Consider the following 18,381-nt stretch of genomic DNA (forward strand, 5'->3'; position numbering starts at 1 on the left):
TACTTCTGCCCTGGTTACTGTCCCTGCTGGAGATGATGTGCTTATTTTTAGCCATCATGTGATTCTCCAGTATTTTCCAGGCTCTGCTTGAGTCACTATGGTTTCAGAGAATTTTTCATAGTGGGGAAAAATACACAAAAGAACTCCTCCTCTTCAAATGGCTCAAGTATTAAAAAAATCAAACCTTTGAAAAGTTACCTAAATGTGGTGTGTGTGTTTCTTGTGATAAACTGGCTTTTCTTACCTCTCAGATCTCGGTAGACAATGAAGTGTGCTTTGAAACACAGGAGGTGCTAACCAATCATTATCTTAGTTCAAATTGTCCTCCGAGCAGTTTCTCTCTACAAATGGTGAGACTCCCTCACTCCCATGAAAACAATCACCTCAGAATCCCAGCCATTTAGGCGAACACCCCCTTGCCTGTTCCCTGCAGCAATGAGAAAAGCTCGTGGCTGACACAGCCCAGCAAACGTAGCCAGACTATCAAGAAGGCAAACACACAGGCATCGCTGTGACCTCGCAGCGTGACCTCGCAGCGTCCCCGCACTCCCGGCATACAGCAGTCCTCTAAGCCAAAGGGTTACAAATTAAGACGGCTATTTGGGGGGAACACAATGACTTGAGTGTGTAGATACAGACCTACTGACTCCATGGTCAAGACCAGTGTTTGAGGTTGTTTTCCTGATGGTGGCCAGTCAGCTGAGCTCCATGAACACCATCACACCCAGACTCCCTTGCCAACAGGAGAGATAGACAGACAGTCAGGGTCTGAGGCCATGGTGCAGTTGGAGCTCAGCGGGGTGAGAACCAGGGCTGAGCCCCCCCGCAGTCCTCTACTCTCCTCTTTGGCACGTGGCTCCTGGCCCCGGCTACTTCCACCAACCAACCATTAAGCCAGAAACGTGTGCATCACTTACCCTTGGCTTCCCTTCTCACATCCAATGGTTAAATTTCATCAACTCTATCTCCTTAGAAAGTCTCCGTAACCCACATGGCCGATGACCTTCGCTTCGGCCAACCTCCTCCCCGGATCGTCTGTTTTAACAGCCTCTTAGCTAGTCTTCTGGATTGTAACTCTACACCCTGCATGGATTCTCTATTACTAAACAGCAAACTTGTCCTTAAAACTTTTTAATGACTCCCAACTGCCCCCTTTAAAGTACAAACCTCTGTGACCAGCAGAACCCAAGGTGACCCCTTCCCCCCAATGAGCTTCACCTCGTATTCCCACCTTTGTACAGTCCCTCGCCTCTAGCTTCTGAGAGAATAGGGCACAGGTGACGGGAGGTGACTCTCATGATGACGGCATCTATCGAACTCTGCTTGGCTAGCGTACCTGCTAGCGAGAATCCTCCTGCTGGCCTTGAAGAAGCCTGAATGCTGGAAAAGCCCACGTGGTGAGGAACTGCAGGTGGCCTTTGGGAACTGAGAGCAGCTGCCAGCAAGGGACTGAAGCCTCCGTTCTGCAGCCTGAAAGCAACGGCCACAACCCGAGAGAGCGCACCCTGGTTAAGCCTCTATTAGACCAGAGCCCCAGCAGACCCCTGAACTGCTGCCTGTGTTAAGGCACAGAACACAGCTAAGCGGGGCCCAGACTTCAGCAGGTAGAAGACAATACGCGTGTGCTGTTTTATGCTGCTAAGTTTGTAGCGGGTGTTTTGCAGCAGCACAACATGGAGACGGCCTCTCAACTCATCCGAGTGCCCCACTCACCTCCACAGCCTTACAATCTCAACACTGACGCGGAACAACGTGCCGTTCACTCAATAGGCTTGCTCTCTGTTGACGTCAACATTCTGCTCTTTCTGCTTGCGGCGCTCCTGTCCTACTCTTGACCTGGCTAACTTCTACTTGTTCAGCAAGTCTCAGTCCAATCTCACTCTTCCCTCATGTAAGACCAGCTCACGGGGTCTTCCTACACACCCTGACAGCATGTACCTCACTTGACGGCTACTGCCTATTTACTGCCATTTTTTGTCACAAGACTGTACCTTCCTTGAATCACGGTATCTCCAGAATCCAGGTATCTCCAGAACCTCTTACAGTGACTTAAAATACATGTTGAGAGACTGAATGAATGGGAATTTAAGTAAAGCTTTCATTAAAAAAAAAAAAAAAAAAAGAGTCCATTATATAGGAGCTGCTATTTAAGAAATTATTTTTGGAGCTACTGTGGAGGGCACCACACTATTTCCTGAGCTATAATACAGGGGCTCCTCAGGGACAGAAGTGACAGGAAATGTCAAGAAGAGCCATGTATCAGCTTATGGATTGCATCTTCCTGGATCCAAATGGACATGCAGTGATTCAATTTAAATCAATTCAACAAATTCTAAATGAGAACCTTCTATGTGTCAGGCAAATGGAAAAAAAAAAAATGACTGAGCAAGACAGAACTGGCTGATATTTTAGTTCACCCAATTCAAAGAGAGTCTAGAAAATTCTTCAAAGTCAAAACTGTTTTCTATTCCTGCCCAACATACCAAGTGACAAAGGGAAGAAAAACAGGTGCATGGGTGACCTGTGATATTCTGTTTATGAAAACTGAGAATAAATGCTAAGTCATTGCTTTTTGAGGCCATGCAAGTTTTATTGTGAGGTTAAGAAGCCAAACACCAAGTTATTATTCCTTTGGAGAGAAAAGGGATGATCAGAGTAACCTGTGGAATTTAGTGCAAAGCCAATTAGTATTTCAGCATAGCTAGAAAGCAATAAAAATGATCTGATGCTGGTTATGAAAGGGCTCAGTGCTGTTTACGGAAGGACCAGGAGGGTTGGCTCCCCAGCTGCAGGTGGGACAACAAAGGCAGCCTTCGGTCCTTGGCAGAGTCCCGTGGGAGGGAAGCAGGGGACAGCGTGCTGAAACACGTGCCGGTTTTGTCTGAGGGGCGTATTATATTCTTCCCTCTGAAATCACCCAGACCGTCTACTCAGAGAAGGATTTGAATCAAAGGATTAAGAAATCCAAGACTGGTAATCCCACTCATCGGGGGCTCAGTACGCCAGGCTTCATGCACATTTCTGCTCGGGGGTCAGTGATTCCTGCACTGATGAGTTTACAGAAGAGGGAGGAACGCCCACCAAGAACCTGTTGCAAGGATGCATGAGACCACTTATAAACTTCAAAATTATTGCTATTTTAAAAAACAAATACCATTCAAATTGAACATGTGCTCTGTTTCAAGCCATTAGGGCACAGCAGTCTTTTAGGCCCTCCCTAGGCTGTGCAATTTGAATGTGGTTTGTGAAAATTTACTGCAGTTCAGAAGAGTGCGAGGAGGAGATAAGAACATAAAACAAGACCGTAGCCATGATATTTCAGAGGCAGTATAATGCTTTTAAGAGTGTAGGCTCTCTGGGGCGCCTGGGTGGCTCAGTGGGTTAAGGCCTCTGCTTTCGGCTCAGGTCATGATCCCAGCGTCCTGGGATCGAGCCCCGCATCGGGCTCTCTGCTCAGCAGGGAGCCTGCTTCCCCCCCTCTCTCTACCTGCCTCTCTGCCTACTTGTGATCTCTCTCTGTCAAATAAATAAATAAAATCTTAAAAAAAAAAAAAAAGAGTGTAGGCTCTGGAATCACAGGGTCAAACTTTAAACTCTGGGGCCCCCATTTCTAGTGTCTGACCCTGGCAAGTTACAGACCCTCTCTGTGCCGCAGTTTCCCCACCTCAAAGAAAGGGATGATGGTTGTAGGTTTTGATCTCTAAGCTTTCAATGACTCTAGTTTTATGCAAAACTAGGTCCTATTTTGATTTCAAAAAGCCAAAATAACTAAAGGTTGTACACTGAGTTAGTAAATACCTGTCAAAGATGCTGTTTCAGTAAGCAAACACATTGAGATGGCAATGAAAAATGTATGCCTGCTCCTAGGAAGAAGGTTCTTGGCGTTGGCCTCAGATACCGCCAGAAGATTCCTATCTGAAGCTCCTGCATTCTTCATGTCTCTGGTCCTCTCTGTGCTCTCAATAATCCAAACTCACAGCCCATATCCTGGGGCAAGGCCCTGCTCATACCATGTGCCGTGGTTTTATCATTACAGGTTGAGAAATGCAGTTTCAATTATTCTTTGAGGAGAAACGTATCCCGATGCCCAGTGGTGCATCTTACGTATCTTACACAAGACAGACGTGTAACTGGAGGAACAAAACCACCAACACCCTTCTCCTTCCCCTGAGCAGCCATTACCTGGAAGGCAGCTTAGTGACGGGGTGGTTTTGAACTAGCAGGAGACCAAGGGGATGCAGTGCTAACACAGGGCAGGGAAGGAGTGAAAGTAATTACTCATTACCGAGTGTTCACGTAATAAGACATGCTAGCAGCTCCTGGGAAACAATTCTTGCTGATTATGGGACTAGTAAAATGGCACCTCTTGTTTTGAGTTGGTATTACAGGAGCTCTTAAGACGAATGTTTGATCCTTGAAGAAGTGAGCAGGTATGTGGGCGGTACAGTATATGGTTAGATGATGGGGGGCTGTGAGGACAGTTAATAATAGTGGGAGTACGAATAAACAGATGTGACTCATCTTGATGGGGAGACCATGAAGGGACAAGAAGGAGACCAGGAAGGGACAAGCCTCCCCTATGGCTCAGACATCAAATGCCATCATGGACTGGTTTGGTCTAAAGAGCAAAAATGGGAAAATGCCTTTCTTGGAATAAATAATGGCTTTGGGATGAGAGCAACATTTGTGTTTAAGGGCAGTCTTTTCCCAAAAGGTAAGTGAAGACATAGGTTTTGCCAGTAATGAGGAAAAGGAAGTCCTTTGTGAAGGCACAGGCCTTTCTGGACCCGCTCAGTGAAATTTAACTTCTTGAGTACTTTTTACTTGGACTCTAACTGAGTCCCTGTTAAACCAAAAACATCAACGCTCTTTGGAGCAAGACACCAAAAGCTGCAATGTTAACAAAACATCACAATGTCTATGATACAATCCAAAATTGATCAACCTATGAAGAGCCAGGAAAATGTGACACGTTCTCAAAACCAATAGATGCCAGTCGCGAGGAGGTCGGAATGGTGGAATCAGCAGACACGAACTTAAAAGCAACTACATAACCACAGTCAGTGAAAGATGGTCGTAATAAATGAAAGGTAGACAATATCAATAGAGAAAGAAAAAAGTGAATTACCACTGAAAACATGCAATAGTTGAAATTTTAAAAATGCTCAATTGAAGAGAGGAGACAGAGTTAAAAGAGGGTAACCTGAAGCTGTATTAAGTAAAGAAGAGAAAGAATGTTGGGGAAAAAGTGAACAGCACCTAAGGAACCTAAGGAATAATTTCAAAAGCTCCAACATATGGATAAATGTTGTCCGAGAAGGAGAAGACAGAGAGAACAGAGATGAAAAAATATTTGAAATAATGGCTGAAAATCTCCTAAATATGGTAAAATACATAAACTTTGGGATTTGAGTAGCTTAAATGAACTCCAAAATGAGATAAATTCAAAGAGAACCATGGTTAGGCACATCCCAGGCACTCTACTGGAAACCAGAGATAAAGGGAATCTGGAGTGCACCCAGAGAAAAACAACTTCCTGCGTGCAGGGGAAGAATGATTAGAATGAGCAAGCACTTCTTATCTCTGGAGGCCACAGACACTGAAACAACAGCTCTGAGGTGCACGAAGAAAGGATGATCCGCTGGAGTTCTTTATCTATGGAAATTTTCAGTAATGAAGGTAAAATAAAGACATTTACAGAGAAAGGAAATTAAAGAATTCGTTGCCACTGGACCTGTTCTGAAGAGAAATGAAATCAGTAGGGAACTCAGGTCTACAGGAATGACCGAAGAAGAGGGGAAATGCTAAAAACTTCGGGGGAAAAGCCCCCTATTTTTTCTTTTAATTTCTTTAAAATACATATGATTGGTTAAAATAGTACTGCCTCATAGAAATGGAATGTTAATCTTGTAATTTAAAAATTTAAGGACATTTATTTTAATATGTGCAAATATATACAATATATACAGAATATAATTTCTACATGTGATCAACAAAATTATTAGAGGTTTTATATTCATTTTCTTCACACTTAGTTTTCCAAAGCCAGCAAGCCTTTTACACACACAGCACATTTCAGTGTAGAACAAGCACATCTGAAATGCTCAGAAGCCACAAACTGAGCAATGCCGCCTTAAAGCTGAAGTTGTGACGCTGCCTTGCGGGATTTATGATGCGTGTGGAAGTAATAGACAGATGACAAGTATAACAAAGGACAGCAGGAGGAAGGGCTGCCAGGATTCCACATTTTACATCAAGAGATAAAATATGATGTTTAAGTCCACAGTGAAAAGGTAAGTATATATATTGTAATTCTTAGAGCAACCACTAAAAAAAAACTAATGCGAAGAGATATAGGTAGGGAAGCAACAAATTAGGAAGGAATGTACAATACTTTTTAAATTCCAGAATACAGATATGGCACCTAAGGCACAGGCAACAAAAAACAGTTAAGTGGGACTCCATCAAACTAAAATGCTTCTGCTTTAGCAAGAGAAACCATCAACAAAGTGAAAAGACAACCTACAGAGTGGGAAAAGTGTTTGTAAACCATGTATCTGGCAGACATGGCAAGAGATTATATCATGTATCATGGCAAGAGATTAATACCCAAAATACAATAAGGAACTCATATAACCCAACAACAAAAAAGCAAGCAACTCACCTCCATTTTAAAAAGTGGACAAAGGACCTTAACAGACATTTCTTCAAAGATGTATGAAAGGCCAACAGGTGCATGAGAAGATGTTGAACATAAGCATTCATTAGGGAAATGTAAATTAAAACCACAATGAGATGCCACTTTATGCCGATCAGAGCAGCCATCACCAAAAGAAAAGAAAGAAGAAATGCTGGCGAGGATGTGGTGAAAAGGGCACCCTTGTGCCCTGCTTGCTGGTAGGGATGGAAATTGATACAGCCACTACGGAAGACCACAAGGAGGATGCTCAAAAAATTAAAAATAAAACTACCACATGATCCATCATTTCTACTTCTGGTTATTTATCCAAAGGAAATGAAAACAGCGCCTCAGAGAGGTATCTGCACCCCCATATTCGCAGCAGCGTTATTTATAATGGCAGACAGACATGGAAACAATCTAAACGTTTATGGATAAATGGATAAACTGTGGGACAGACACACATAGGAATATTTTTCTGCCATAAAAGAAACAACAAAATCCTACCATTTGCAACAACATGGGTGGACCTTGAAGGCATCACACTAAGTGAAATAAATCAGACAGAAAGAAAAAGACTGTATGATCTCACATGTAGACTCTCTAAAACAAACAAACCACCAAACTCAGAAAAAGAGATCACACTTGTGGTTACCAGAAGCAGAGAGCAGGGGGAGGGGAACTGCAAGAAGGTGGCCAAAAGGTACAAACTTCCAGCTATAATAAGATAAGTAAGTGCTAGGGATGTAACGTACGACATGAAGGCTGCAGCTAACACTGATGTATGATCTCTCAGAAAGTTATTAAGAGAGTAGAGCCCAAGAGTTCTCACCACAAGGAGAGATTTGTTTCTTTTTATTGTATCTCTATGAGAAGATGGATGTTGGCTGAAGCTATTGTGGTGATCACTTCACAATACGTGTAAATCAAACCATCATACTGTATGCCTTAAACTCATACAGTGATATACATCAATTATTGCACAATAAGACTAAAAAAAAAGAAAATCATAAGAAACAGAAGCCCCTGGGTGGCTCAGTTGGTTAAGCACCCGATTCTCAATCTCAGCTCAGGTCTTGATCTCAGGGTTGTGAGTTCAAGCCCCATGTTGGGCTCCAAGCTGGGTGCGGAGCCTACTTTAAGAAAAGGGGGGGGGCTGGGGGAAGAGAAACAAAAACCAGAGGGGACAAGCAGATAACAAATGATAATATGGTAGACCTAAATCCAGCTGAATTAATAATTACATTAAATTGTAATGGACTGGATTATGAGATTATGAGAATGAATAAAAAGGCAAGACCCAACTATATGCTTTTTATAAGAGGTACTTCAAATATAAAAAGTCAAAGACATAGAAATTTAACTTATCATGGGGAAAGATACACCAAGCAAACAGTAAGCATAAGAAAGGTAGAGTGGCTGTTTAGTATCAGATACAATAGACTTCAAAACTAAGAGTTTTGGGGTGCCTGGGGGGCTTAGTCATTAAGCGTCTGCATTGGGCTCAGGTCACAGTCCCAGGGTCCTGGGATCAAACCCTGCATCAGGCTCCCTGCTTAGCGGGGAGGCTGCTTCTCCCTCTCCCATACCGCCTGCTTGTGTTCCCTCTCTGGCTGTCTCTGTCAAATAAATAAAATCTTTAAAACAAACAAAAAAACCCCTAAGTTTTAACAAAGATCAAGAGGGATACCTCATAAAATCTAACGGTCAATTCACTGGAATGACTTAATCGTAAATATGTATGCATCTAATAATGGAGCCCTACAGACAGAAGACAAAAATTAAGAGAACTGAAGGCAGAAAAGACGATTCCACAATCGATGTAACGCCCTCTTCACAGCAAGTGTTAGAATTAGACAAAAACAAAAATCAGTAAAAACATAGAGGATCTGGGTAACATTATCCACTACCTTGATCCAACTGGTATTTCTAAAACACTAACCAACCAACAACTGCAGAATACATATTCTTTTCAAGAGCACATGGTACTAAGAGACACCATATATTGGGCCATATAATCTCTACCAGAACAAGGACAAAATCACCAAACTGCCACATTTCATTGTCTCTCCTAAAAACACAAAACAGAATAAACTTTTGGGGAAAGTAAAAGCAACTCTTCTTTCCCCAAAGAAAGTGACAGGTAATGCTTACTTAGATTACAGGTGGTCAACAAATAAACCAATTAACCTGGTCACCTTGTTAAGATCCTAGGAACATCCATAGAGAACCCAAATTAAAGATAATTGAGAGAGCATTCACATATTCATAGATTTGGAAAAATTCCGTTAGGATTTCTTTATAGCTACATTTAGGGATTTAAGTATGACTGTTCAAATCCTTTATCCCACTATACTTCTTAGATTGCTTCCTTTTTGAAACCATCTAATATTTCTATTGATCTCATTTTAAGGCTGGAACACTCAAGTCCCCAAGGAAAAGAGAAAGCACAGACTCAATTTCCATAGCAACTCTAAATCCATCACACTATATTTGTAGATGAGAATTTGATTTAAATACATTAATATATGTGAATTTGCAATGTGTCTAAGCTGTGGTTGCTATAGGAACCGCAACTTCCAATTTCCTTTCAAGTTTAGGAAGTGCTCACACTTAACAACTCAATCCCCCCACCCTGATGGCTCTCTTGAGTTGCAGATTAGGCTCATTGCAATGCACTTACAAACATCCTGACTCACACTGATATATGCACTCAACAGAGATCTACCATTGTGAAAATGTCTCTTCTAACACTTACTCCTCGTTGGTAGATCACACGCAATTAGAGATGCGATTCTGCAGAATATGGAGAGAACAACTCGCCAGGCAGCCTCTGCTTATGCCAAAGCCGGCTGCAGGTGCAGCAAAGTCACCCAACCGCACAGACACTAGTGGGCTCTGTGGCTTCTCTGAAGATGCAAAGGATATTCTGTGTCTGTAATGAACTGGCAGAAAAATCCAGCACGTTCTCACAACAGCCGAATGCACTGAGTGTGTGGAGGGCATCTACTTTATACAAAAGCAAACAACCCACGGAGCATGGCTATAGGAGTCTGTAGGATGAAAAAAATTTTCTTTCTTTTTTTGCCAAGGTAGACAGCACTTAATTATCAACACGTGGATGATCCATTCCATGACAGTATTTCCGCTCTCATATGGGCCCTTCGGCACAAGATGCTCGGAGCGTCTCCTGCTCCTCATGGATTACAGTCAGGACATGCAAGTTACTTTTAATATCGGCCTAAGGAAGTATCTGGGGAGAAAGATCCACTGCGAAATAAAGAATCCCAAAGCGAAATGAAAAGACAGGGGTGATCTCCTGCTTTGATTATACCAGCCATTGCTTACTTCCACTAATGCGGATGGTTGAGAAAGGTTTAGAGGCGGGACAGAAATGACTGCTGAACGTCCCCGACACGGCATCACTGTGACGTGGACTGGAGAATTCCCAGGGAGCGGACCCTCACCTCAGCGTCACGCATGTTGTCTTCAAGTTTGGATGGACCAAATCGGACTTGTATACAGAGAAGATGGCCCTGAATGGTTTCAGACCAGAGGCAGGAGGCCACTTTAGAGACTGTAAGTCATTCGTGGTGGAGATGATTAACAGAAAGTTAAACAGAATCTTAAGGATTAGAAGTGGGGGCTCTGAGTGTATCAATTAGTACACTCTGGTGCCCACCGACCCTGAGGGATACGGAGAGGCGTGGAGCTATGTGATTCTCTAATAAGGCACTCGGGCTGTTGGGCTGTTCAGCAAGCTTTCTGCAGTCTTTCAGCTCTTGCTTTACTGATGCTTACATTTTCTATTGCTATCAGTGGCCTCCCTGCCCTGACACGTGATGTGTGGTGAAACCATACCCCCATGTTTGTTATAATTATACATTTTATATCACAGATTTAACAATACCTATTCTGACTCTTGGAAGATATGTTGACTTACATTTTCTTGGCTGTATTCCCAAGAGCTGGATACATGACCTCAAGAAAAATGAGGTCTTACTGTCTTTATAGGAGCCTTTCACTTACTATAGCTTTTAAAACAATGTTCTACATGTGATATATACCTTGCTATAATTTTTTCCACACTACAGTTTTTCCATCCCACAATGTCCAGGAGACAGAACCTATTTTAATAAAAAGGTTATGATTGGTTTGACTTTTGAAAATATTCTCTCCTCCTGATTAAGACCAACGAGGTGCACATGGTCAAGGTATTAGGAACATGAGTCGTAAGAACTACTGCCTTCTGGAACATTAAAAACCCTATTTATTACCTGTTGACTTCAATGTGTTTCCTGAGCTTTGTTACCAGAGAGGTTAAGCTCTGAAAGAAATGTATTTGTTTCAGGTTCACGGACATTCTATCAAAACAGCACACACTTCTGCGGCTTCTGAGAAAGACCAATGGGGGAGCAGCTAGAGAACAAGGCCAAGGCAGCAGCACGGGCGGTGGGGCTGGGGGAGCAGGAGCAGTGGTGCCAATCCAAGGACACGCTGTGATTGTGGAAGAAAAATAAATTTCTGAAGCCTGTCTGATTTCACTACTAAAAAACGTGGGGGGAAAAAAAAGTGGCAGTGGAGTTTTAAGATGGATCTATACACCATTAAGAGCTCTAGAAAAAGACCCTAAGATGAGAAATGCCAAGTGCCCTGAAGTCTCCCCTCCAGCCATGTCCTCCTACTCCATTTGCCCACCAAACCCCCCACGCTGCACAAAACACCACTCTTCTTCTCTACCCACATCTACTGCATTGATCAAGTTTCTGATACCAAACTTGAAGTCCAATTTGAACTGCCGTAAATTTTTATTCCCCAAACTCCTTGTGGCTTTTCACCCAACCTCTCTCTCCCCAGCACTTGTTAAAATAAAATAAAAATAAAATTCCCCTTCCTCTCTAAGTTTGTATCAACACCCTTGAGCTCATTTTCTACCTCTGGCTTACGGGTCCTGGCTCCACAAATTTCGCCTTTTTCCTATCATCAAATATTTCTCCTCCCATGGAACTTTTGCTCACCTTACAAACCTGCCCATTGTGCCTTGTCCTGAAAGCAAACAAAAACAGATCAAGGACAACACCATGCTCCTTCCAATCTCACTTCTTGAGGCTGTCAGCTTTTCCCACAACAACTCAACATTTTTCCTCAATTTATTTTCCTGACAAATTTGGTGAAAGTGGAGTCTACTCTTACTGCGTGACTTTGCCATTTGTGAGGCCACGCTCCTATCCAGTCTCTTGGAATCTAGGTTTACGCGCTCAGCATCTTAACAGACCAGTTCTCTCAAGGATTATTCCTCACCTCCTGGAAGCCTGGTATCTTTGGCCTCTGTTCAGGCTTCATCCTATTTGAGCTCCCCACAATTAATATTCTGCACTGCTGGTGATCCCTCTTTCCAGAAATTTCCTACTGTTCATTCTCTGATGCTGAGTTTTCCTAGTTTTCTTCCCGATGTTCATGTCTTTTTTTCTCAGCTTCCTTTTGTCCCTTTTCCAGAATATCTGTGCTTAGATTAGTTTATTCTATATAAACTCATTCACTCTATGGCTTCAAAGCTGGATTTTTATGCTATCTTAATCTCCTTCCTCAAGTCCTCTACCCAATCTGGGTCCCATCATTCCACTGAGTGACCCCTAAGTTGAGAAATCCAATGGACTCTTCCCGTCCTCATTTTACTTGACTCCTCCACAAACTGAGACACTGTTGGCCATTCTGTTCCCTTCCTTCTGCTTCCTTGACAAGTCATTCCTTCATTTCCTTTAATCTTTGTGGCATCTTCCCTCCTCTTGTGCAAACCCTTCCTTGTCTGCCCAAACATGAAATGCTAGCGTTCTTCAAGCCAGTCTCTCCCCTCCCCACTGAGGGCACACTGCCAGCCTCAATGACATGGATATGTGGAAGCCTCACAGAGGGACCCCCTCTAGCCTCTACAAGATGCCTGTATTGTTCAGTATTAGTATTTTTCCGGCCACCTCTTATCCATTCTGATTGGGCATAAATAAGGAATTTGTACTGTTTACCAAATTAAGGTTATTGATTTAACAAGCGTGAACACTGGTTTTTAGGATGGAACAAGTAGTTTCTGAGCATTTCATTGTTTAACTGTCCAGGACTGCAACTTGTGTAATAATGACCTCAATTTCTACAAGAACACCCTCCTGCTTGATAAAGTCTATGTTTTATGGAAGGATGTTTATATCTTTGAAGGATTTTATCCACAAAAGTTTAAAAGATTTTAAAGTTCTAGGTATCCATCCCCAATGACTTCACTTTTGGACCAAGCTGGATACAATGAGGTCTTGCTGAATATTATCACATAAAAATTGGCACCGGCCATAGAGGAGATAGGATGCATATTTCTTGACTTTCCTTTGAAAGATTATAGATTATTCATATTTAAACAAATTGGTTTATACCCTGGTTTCTACAGCCAGCAATTAAGCTGTAAAAATATTTCAGTTGAAATCTAAACAGACTTGATATTTTTCAGAAAAACATACCAAAAAAATGAAATCGATCCCTGGAGTACGATCCTGACGCCCAGCTTGAATGATAAAAAGTGAGTAACTCGGCCTTTTTAGTAGTTTAAATCACCATCATTAGACTTATTACAGATAAGGCACTGCTGGGAAGATAATGTGGTCAAATCCAGAGGCATAAAGAGCCTGCTGGGAAGAATCAACCCAACACAGGAGAGCGCAGATGAACCAGAGCCATTTCCCAAAAGGAAAGCAACTGTTGGATTTCCCTGTCCTGATACCTGCAGTGGGGGAGTTTGCGTGGTGGGACTTTTTGGGCAGGTTGAAGATCTGTTCGCCAGGGTCGGGGGGAGGGATTGCGTCTTGCCCTTGCCGCGCTTCCACGGGATCATACTCCTTCCCGTCGTAGTTAGCATCGTAGAACTTCTTAAACCACTGAATGAAATCGAGGTTGTCCTGGAAACGCCCTTTCACCAGCTTCTCCACTGGGATCACCTGCAATACAAAATTGCCGTGAGTCATGACCCTGTGTGTATTTACCACAACCAAGGGGCTCCCTCTAACTGTTTCGTACATGTCCACAATTACGGACTACTGGTCTCCCCACAGCTTCTTGGCTAGCTATGTTCTAGAATTCGCCTTTTTTTTTTTTTTCCATCGTATTAAAGAAAAGTTAAACTAAAATGCTGTAAGTGGTTCTTTTGAATTATTTCACACTTCTGAACAAATGAGACGAAATAAGGAATACCCTTAGCTGTCAAGAGGGGCTGATCCTCCTCATCATGTATTTAATTACTCAAACATCTCCCTGCAAAAATGGGCCTGGGATGTTCTGCTGTTTCAAGATTGACGGACTTTCCATATTTCTTTCTAACACTTGGTCTAGCAATGCTGGAATGAACTCCTGTAAGGATTATAGCTACCAGACAAAGTGAATAAGACTTAAATCAATGCAAACATACGCTTATCTAATGGTTCATATGAAGCAAAATAAACTTTCCTGGTTGTTGTTGTTGTTGTTTTTACACGATACAAAGAGATGAGCATTAAAAACAACTGCCTGCGGGGCCCCTGGGTAGCTCAGTCGGTTAAGTGTCCGACTCTTGATTTCGGCTCAGGTCACAATCTCTGGGTCGTGAGATTGGCTACACAGGAGCACAGCTAACGTGCCATGGAGGAGCAGAAGGACAGAAATGGGGTCTGACTGGGGGAGTCACTGAAGGCATTCTGCACTATATTCACATCAATTTCTGAGACAGATCTTCGCTCTTCATGGAGAAACACTACTGGCAACCTAGACAGCCAATAGGTATTCCCTTTAGAGGTTGTGCAGGAACTTTCAGGATTATGACAAGATGAGATGTGGGGTGACTCATTAGTTTTACTTCAGTGGGCAGCTATTTTTGAAGGAAAATGGAAAAAAAAGAGTTATGCAAATTGCGCCATTATCAGGTTCTGACTTCCTCATTTTTGAGTGAGAATCCTAGCTGAATGTAGGCCACGAGAGCTACGAAGCTGGGGAGTGAGTCCGATCACAGGTACACGATTCAGACACAAACCCAGCATTCAAAGCACACAGCTTCGCAGAGTAATAATATGAACAGAAGCCATATAAATTAAATTTTCAGCAAGGCTTTGCCACCTCAGGGGCTGGATACCACGGATATGCTAAAATGGATGATCGGGACCACTTAAAAATAGAGAAAGACCTCAAACATCAAAGACCACGTTAAGGAAAAAAACACCTGAAGCATTTTAGGCCACCCATTAAACTAAACCATTAGCAACAGATTTTTCTGAAATGTTTTTATCAAAGCTAAAACTGAAAAGAACTCAAGTTATGGAGCAAAATAAAGAGAAACAAACTTTGGGAGAGGGGCACATTTTTCGTGAAGACTCTCCCAGTGAGGGAGACTTGGATGCGGCTCTCTCCACTCCCAAGCTTCAATGAAGCCCGCCCGCACTGAAGAATTCCTTCCACACATGCACTTAGTAGCTGACTTTTTATTGTGCTAAGTATTGTCATGTTTTCTGATTTATAACTTTTGTTTATGCCAATTAATGATTTTTAAATACCTTCTTAGGGAATATGGCCCTCTAATTAACATGCTATATATTTTGTTTTCTGCCAAACGTGAACATTTAGAACCAGTTTTAGATGATGGCGCGACTACTACCGTAACTGTTCCAAGTAGGCACTCACTTCTATTGACTTAATTTTACATCCCCTATCCAAATGGAAGTTCTGGGGGGCCAAAGTTCAAAATCTGGGATGGTAAGCAAATCTTCACACAGACACTTCCCACGTGCTGTCATGCTCTGACAAGCATTCATAGGGACAAATGCCTCTCCAAGGACCCTTGGGTGGAATCATAGCATATTAAGCTAGAGAGGCTAACAAAGGTGATCAAGGCCAGTCTCCCTGCACCAGAATTTTATCTTCAACATTCTTAACAATGGCTCAGCCACTCTGTCTATGCTTCCACAGAATGTAGAATGCCCTAATTTGTTGGATAGCTATTTATGAGTGAGTGTTTTCCTTTATGATCTAGGAGCATGTATGGAGAAGTAATACTGTTAATAAGTAAGGAGAACCTATGTAGCTTGGTTTCCAATGCATATGGAAGGAGCTAACAGGAAATTAACCACAGCAAAGGACATAGTTGAAATGACTCCAAAAGGTTGAGCTGTTAGGGGTAAGTCTCTTGAAAAAAAAATTATGAGAAAACCAGAGGCAAAGATTTTAATATTTGGTAAGAATGCTTTGGTTTAGGAAGATATTACATTAAAAACATGTACAGTTTATCAAACTTTTCTCATTTCCTTTAACCTGTCTCTTGTAACAGTATTTACATTTTTGATTTCCATGGCCTAGTTACTGCTACTATTGATGCCAAGAAGTTTTGTTTATTCCGTTGTTTTTTTCTTTCCCCTTATTCAAAATTCCTTTCTTCCCAAACTATTCCCTCTAAGAAATATATCCTAGATACAGAATATGGCTTATGTGTGTATTTGCGTAACTGAAAGCATGCAGATACGGAATATGGCTTATGCGTGTATTTGCATAACAGGAAGTAGGCGGACACTGAGTGGACTTCATCCATAAGTTTAGAGGACTTTAGCTGTAAGTTTAGAGAATTCCTTCAATGAAAGCCTACTACAAATATGGGAAGTGAGGGTTGATACTTTATGCTAGGAACAGACCCCAAACTACTTTGACAAGATCAAGATATATACACCATTGATACGTCTTTGCATTTTTGCATCTTGGCACAAAAACAATTTTGAGGAAAGACCATGCATTTTACGGAGGTCTAAGTTAGTTTCCTACCTTATCAACATTCATTCGCTTAAACGATGCTTGCAGAAGTTTAAAATTGTGAATATACTCATGCTCCAACTTTGCTTGAAATTTTACTTTCTTCAAACTAATGCAGCCCGGAAAGAGCATGTCCATAAACTGGCAATAGGCAGCTCCTGAAAAGAGAGGAGAGAAATGCTGGTGTCAGTCTGACTGTAGCCAGGTGTGACTGAGGACTGCTGGGCAGGACGGAGGGCCCCATCTGTGTGTTGCACCTCCCTCATTCACTCAGGCTGGGCATGGGGGGCAAGGGGGTACATAGGGGTGGGCGGGGTGCAGGGCCATGACTCCAGGCGGCTCCTGCCACTCTCCCCATTCCTAACCACTGTGGTACTGACACTGGATTCACCAGAGCATGACCACATTCATGAACAGTGGACAGAAATACTTTAATGCCAAGGAAATCAGGGTCAGAATAACTGTTCTTCGCTTCTATCATAAAAAAAGAAACATTTTTTTTTTGTTCCATCTAGATGCTCCTGCTCCAAGTCATCAAAATATATAGATGTAAGAGAAAAACAAAGTTTAAACACAAGAAAACTGCAAAACTTCTCATGAAAGGCATAGCTCAAAAAAATACACATGAAAATACAAATATGCCCAAGCTGTTTTATATCCACCTTGCAAAATGACTGAGGTGAAACTGGATAACTAAACCATCTAATGCCAAAAACAGTTGTATCCCGATATAATTCCAGGCCAGAGCGATGGGGTCCTATATTCACATGAAGGATGAAGACATGGAGACTCTGAAACTTACAGAAGTTGAGAGTCATGCTGTTTATGACCGACGAATAAAAAGAACAGAAATGTTCAATGAGTCCCCTGAGGAAATGGTTCTAGAAAAAAGGATAAGTCATATATATATATATTTATGAAGAACTCTTACATCATGACAATTTCCACTAGAAAATCCCAGAGATCATGTTTACTGATTCACATCTTCTTAATAGTTAAGGCTATAGGCATTTACAAAGGAAATTCAAAGCCAGAATGATTATTTTTCTTTTACAAGGAGGAAAAGCAATTGAGTGGCAAAAAGGGGAACAAGCTGACATTTCTGTGTTCTTTTTCCTTCTCCAGATCTCTTGGTCTGTCTCTATAATGTGCCAGCGATGGCCTTTCTGGAACATGAAAGCCTCCCCTCATCCTCTGGTATCAAGGTTTCTGTGAGAAGCTCTTTATTCCATCTAGGAGATTCACTTTACATCGGGAGAAACCAACTCATCTCTTAGGCCAGAGATACTAAGCATCCTTTACTGAGATAGGAATCCAAGATTGAACAAGGTACTGGGGATCTAACAGCTGCCTCGACAGGAAATGGTGAGGCAGCTCATTGTTTGTAGGTAAGAGTATAAGGTAATGAAATATAGACCACAGTAAATATCACCTCCAGAATCTTGGGATCTGTGAGGTTTCCCCTTAGACTCCAATACCCTGAGGACAAACTAGTATATTCCTATGCAAGCAGATGGGCTCTCTTAAAAACAAACCCTGGAGGAGGTAAGAGAAACATCATGATCTTGGGCATTCTTACAGTCATAATTCAATTATTCAGGTCTTCCTTTTGAAGTGCCCCCACATGGAACAAATTCCGATGGCCATTTGAACATTTTTTTTTTTTACAAGAGATGGGGTGTCTAAACATAACTGTCTCATTACCCACTTTTGGAAGAGTTCTTCCTTCTGTAGCGTTTAGCATGAAATGTACTTCTAAAGATCCAGACACCTATGTATTCTTACAAACCAATCGACCAACTCACTCACTTCCCAAATTTAAAAAGTAGTAACAGGTTTTGGAAAAAAAACCAAACTTGAAATAGGAAAAAAGGAGAAACCATTTCTAGTTCACCTAAAGAGAG

The 18,381-nt window shown here is 42.0% G+C and overlaps 1 protein-coding gene across 4 annotated transcripts in view; it reads right to left on the reverse strand.

Annotated features, from left to right (window-relative positions):
- The window catches only part of MAPRE2 (microtubule associated protein RP/EB family member 2), a 159,830-nt gene that overhangs the window by 20,717 nt on the left and 120,732 nt on the right, over positions 1 to 18,381 (reverse strand). For all 4 annotated transcript variants that reach the window (XM_080821685.1, XM_080821686.1, XM_080821684.1 and 1 more), the window contains 2 exons: positions 16,490 to 16,635; positions 13,440 to 13,653 (listed from right to left, as the gene is read on the reverse strand). In XM_080821685.1, the coding sequence (XP_080677811.1) occupies positions 13,440 to 13,653; positions 16,490 to 16,635 (360 nt within the window). The remainder of the gene's footprint in view (positions 1 to 13,439; positions 13,654 to 16,489; positions 16,636 to 18,381) is intronic.

Source organism: Martes martes, assembly GCF_963455335.1.
Source record: "Martes martes genome assembly, chromosome: 13".
Lineage (NCBI taxonomy): Eukaryota > Metazoa > Chordata > Mammalia > Carnivora > Mustelidae > Martes > Martes martes.